Source organism: Coptis chinensis, chromosome 6 (genome assembly GCF_015680905.1).
Source record: "Coptis chinensis isolate HL-2020 chromosome 6, ASM1568090v1, whole genome shotgun sequence".
Lineage (NCBI taxonomy): Eukaryota > Viridiplantae > Streptophyta > Magnoliopsida > Ranunculales > Ranunculaceae > Coptis > Coptis chinensis.
This window is the reverse complement of record NC_141461.1, coordinates 8,587,460-8,591,696: the sequence shown is the minus strand read 5'-3', so window position 1 is coordinate 8,591,696 and position 4,237 is coordinate 8,587,460. Positions and strand designations below refer to the sequence as shown.

Below are 4,237 nucleotides of genomic sequence, written 5' to 3'. Positions count from 1 at the left end.
CTGTTATTTTTACCTTGATTCCATTGTAGCTTGGCTATTTGAGTTAGGCCCTTAGTTTTGATGAATTAGTGACCATTTGCAAACTTTTAAAAAAATGTGGGGATCAACTGTAAAATGGCACCTAAAAAGTAGGGACTAGACTTGAAAATTAACAAATTTTTTGCCACTACACATTGAAAATTCGATCTGAGTTGAAAGAACAATAGTTGGACCCAAATTATTTGAACATGTGCACAATTAGGGATAGTATTTGTGGCTTTATTTTTTTTCGAAGGAGCGCGTGGTGACTGGTGACTAGGGACAACCCGGAAAAGGAAAATGTATAGGACATATAATAGTTTTGTTGGCGCCACTTGTTTGCCGAATCTAAAACTTTGAAAAGGCAAAGTGGGAATGTGCCCACCACATGCCCCTTTCTGATCGTCTTATTTTTATTTTGCCAATTGCTCTATTTTCTAACCTACTCTGCTGTCTGCTCTACTATACTATTTTTAATTAATTATCGTCTGTCTTATCGATAGCTCTTACTATGTCGGTCATATGGGCAATTTTTTCTGTTTTTTTTTGTGGTAACTTGCAAATTTTTCTTCAGTCCACGAGTTTGGCAATTCAGATTAAAGACCTGAAAACCGTATTCAACACATTTCGGAGTTGAGGGTTGAAGAGCTAAATGAGAAGCTGCTCGATCGGCTAATTGCAATTTTGCAAGGTCTGAACTTGAAAATATTACAAAAATGAATTTGGTAGAAAGGGTTGGGTCAAACCCGTACCATTTCCACACCGTGGAGGCGTGGACCGTTAAAGTCCTATTCATAATCCATAAACACATGCATTTAATAATGTATGTATGAAAATGCCTATAAATTTGTCTCACCTGTTAAACAGAGCAAAGTACACAGCAGTAAACATGACTTCCTCTGCTTCATTCATCTCCCTTATCTTGGTCTCTTCACTTCTTCTTGCTTCTCATTTGTCTCTAACAGGTGCACAAGCCACACCGCCTTTGGTAAGGGGACTTTCTTATAGTTTTTATAGTGCAAACTGTCCTAGTCTTGAAACCACCATTAGAGACTACCTTAGGGAGATTATCAGCAGTGATTTCCGTGCTGCTCCAGGCTTGCTTCGTGTCCATTTCCATGATTGCTTTGTTCAGGTACTTGCTTAAAACCATTCCTTTTGCTATCAATATTGTTTTTCCATTTTTTGGTAAGTTATCCAATTATGTTATTTTGGTGATCATTTTATTCGTTTATACCAATTTTGGGAAATGATTTACATTACACGTGTGAAATATTTCTGCAATCTAGGTACAAATACAGCGTAAATATTTCACACGTGTAACAAAATTTGAATTCAGCTTTTTTTTCCCGCAAGCTACTATCGAGTATTGGTTACCAAATACACTATTATTGGGTGTTAGCGAGCGCACTGTTTACCGTTTAGTCTATTAGTTTTTGTAAGTGTAGTAGTGTACTATAGTTGAGACTTGAGAGATGACATGATGTTTTTCTCATCCTATTTATTCTCTTTATTTTAATCAAAGTTAATGAACCAAAATTGTTTTTTCAGAATAACTTTGTGGACTCTCTTTTCAGAATAACTTTGTGGACAGGCTACTATTTGCTGTCCACAAGCAATTGACTTATTTAAAGTCCACATTTCTTGAATCAACCCGTGAGATGTGATCAAAATCTGGTCTTGGCTGCAAATGCGAAATGTTGACATTGACGTTGCCGTATGTTCTCAGATGATATTGACTTGTGTCATGTATTTCACATTTTCACCACACAAAGTATTTTAGAACTTAATTCTGATAGAACTAATAGAACCAAATTAGACAAAATGATTATGTAAGTTTCCTAATAATTCTAGTTATGATTGCAAGAGTAAGCCTCACTGTAAGTCTGGAAGTATTACATGCCTACCCAATTATATAAGAAGAGGGAGCGGGGTATCGAGTACAGGTCCGCATATCCATATCGTTGTATGCTGTGCTGCGATGGGAGTCGGGACAACGTGGTAACAGGATTATAATTGGGGGATTATACTGATGTTGGCCGATGTTGGTGCTGATGTGTGTAGGGATGTGATGCCTCAGTGCTGCTCGAAGGGTCAACAGGTAATCCGAGTGAAAGAGATGCACCACCAAATTTGACACTACAAGCCCGAGCATTTGTTCTCATCAACGAACTTCGTAACCGCATCCATAGAGCTTGCGGTCCAATAGTCTCTTGTGCTGATATTACTGCTATTGCTGCTCGTGATGCTGTTTTCCTTGTAAGCCTCACAACTTGTCTTTTCATTCTTTTTATGTTGGCTCTACTGAATTTTTCTATTGAATTGCATAACCATAAAGAGAATCGCATTGAAGATTTCTGAATGCGCTCGAAACTAAATTATGAATCTTATGCAGTCTGGAGGTCCAGATTACCGAGTTCCTCTTGGAAGGCGTGATGGTCTCAACTTTGCAACTAGAGATGCAACACTTGCCAACCTTCCGTTTTTCGGTTCAAATGCACAGCAGCTCATAACTGATTTAGCTGCAAAGGGTATGGATGCCACCGATCTTGTGGCAATCTCTGGTGGACATACCATTGGCCAGAGCAACTGTGCATCATTTAGCGCACGCTTGTTCCCCCAAGATCCTACCATGGACACAGCTTTTGGAAATAGCCTTAGACGTGTCTGCCCATCAATTACTTCTTCTGGAATCACTGATTTAGATGTTCGAACTCCAAGAGTATTTGACAATGCATACTACGTTGATTTAGTGAATCGACAAGGTCTATTCACGTCCGACCAAGATTTGTTCACCGATACAACCACTAGACCAATTGTCACCAGATTCGCCAATAACCAAACTTTGTTTTTCCAACAGTTTGTATTTTCCATGATTAAGATGAGTATGCTTAATGTTTCAACTGGAACACAAGGTGAGATTCGTACTGACTGCTCACGCCGCAATGGTGCTACAACTTACTTGAAAACTTCAGTGGATGAGGAAGAAGGCAAAAAGGCAGCATTTTAAGGTTGTTGATGTAGGATAATGTTTACATGTAAGTATGTAACATGTGAGAGTTGTATGTTTTTCTTCTTAGATTGTAGGCCATGTTTGTGTGCTTTCTTTGTTCACCTTTTAATCTTATATATGTTAAATAAACACGGTGTTCATTTTGGAAATCAAGTGCTTGCCACTTTGCCCATACATGGAAATATTGATTTTACATGGAAAGAGATTCCCAACAAACATAAAAGACTTCTAATTTCACGCCCTTGACTCACTGTAAACCTCTTTCCTAATTTTGTTTCTCCGCAATTTTTGTTGAACTCCAGTAACAAATAACCATGCTCTCCAAGCCCACAAGTTCAGAGAAAATTACCAATGACTTGTTGGTGGAAATACTAAGTTGGCTACCTGCAAAATCTATACTCAAATTTAAGTGTGTGTGCAAGTACTGGTGTTCCTTAATCCAGGATCCAGTTTTCATTGTCTTTCCGTTGGATCGAGCAAGAAAGACAGGTAAAAGATATATTCAAGTACTTGAATAAGGTTTCCATTGTTTTTTGTTTTTATTCGTTCGAGAAAAAATGGTTTAAAATTTTGAGTCCAATGGCTCTCTATCCTTTTAAAAGTAGTGTTAAAAGTTAAAATAAAAAGTAATAAATTTAAAAAGAAATTTAAAAATAAATAAAAGGCTAAAAATGAATTAAAAAAGTAAGATTAAAGTCAATAAAGTATATTTTTCGACTATTTGGCTTCTCTATTTTTTATCGACTTTTTAAATTTTACTTTATCGACTTTAAATTTTACTAAATTTCATTTTTTAAAATTCTTTTATTGACTTTTAAATTTCTACTTTTATCGACTTTTAACACTACTTTTTAAAGGGATAGAGAGCCATTGGACTCAAATTTTTAGAAACTGAACTTTAAAATTGTTAGTAAAAAACAGAGTGAGTTTATACCTTCGTTTAATGAGTGTTATGTTTCTACTTCGAGTCACAGAAAAGGATATCATAGTATAGAGATTGCTATGGATCCTACAACAAAACATATAAAGTCATGCGTATCGCTAATTCAAGATTTGAAGTATTTACATTCGAGATATATAGGAAAAGCTCCTAGACCTATAATAGATGAAGATTATCGTGAGAAAGGGATTTACATAAATGGTCATGGATAATTGCATTGGACCTCTCTTGGTGAATGTGAATATATTCAAAATTTATATATTCGA

The 4,237-nt window shown here is 36.2% G+C and overlaps 1 protein-coding gene across 1 annotated transcript; it reads left to right on the top strand.

Annotated features, from left to right (window-relative positions):
* The first annotated feature begins 571 nt into the window (after positions 1 to 571).
* LOC147491274 (peroxidase 12-like) lies at positions 572 to 3,180 on the top strand. Its single transcript, XM_086565152.1, has 3 exons — positions 572 to 1,153; positions 2,083 to 2,277; positions 2,414 to 3,180. Exons 1-3 carry the CDS (start codon positions 848 to 850, stop codon positions 3,026 to 3,028), a joined length of 1,116 nt encoding a protein of 371 aa, XP_086421278.1. The 5' UTR covers positions 572 to 847; the 3' UTR covers positions 3,029 to 3,180.
* The last annotated feature ends 1,057 nt before the right edge of the window (positions 3,181 to 4,237 follow it).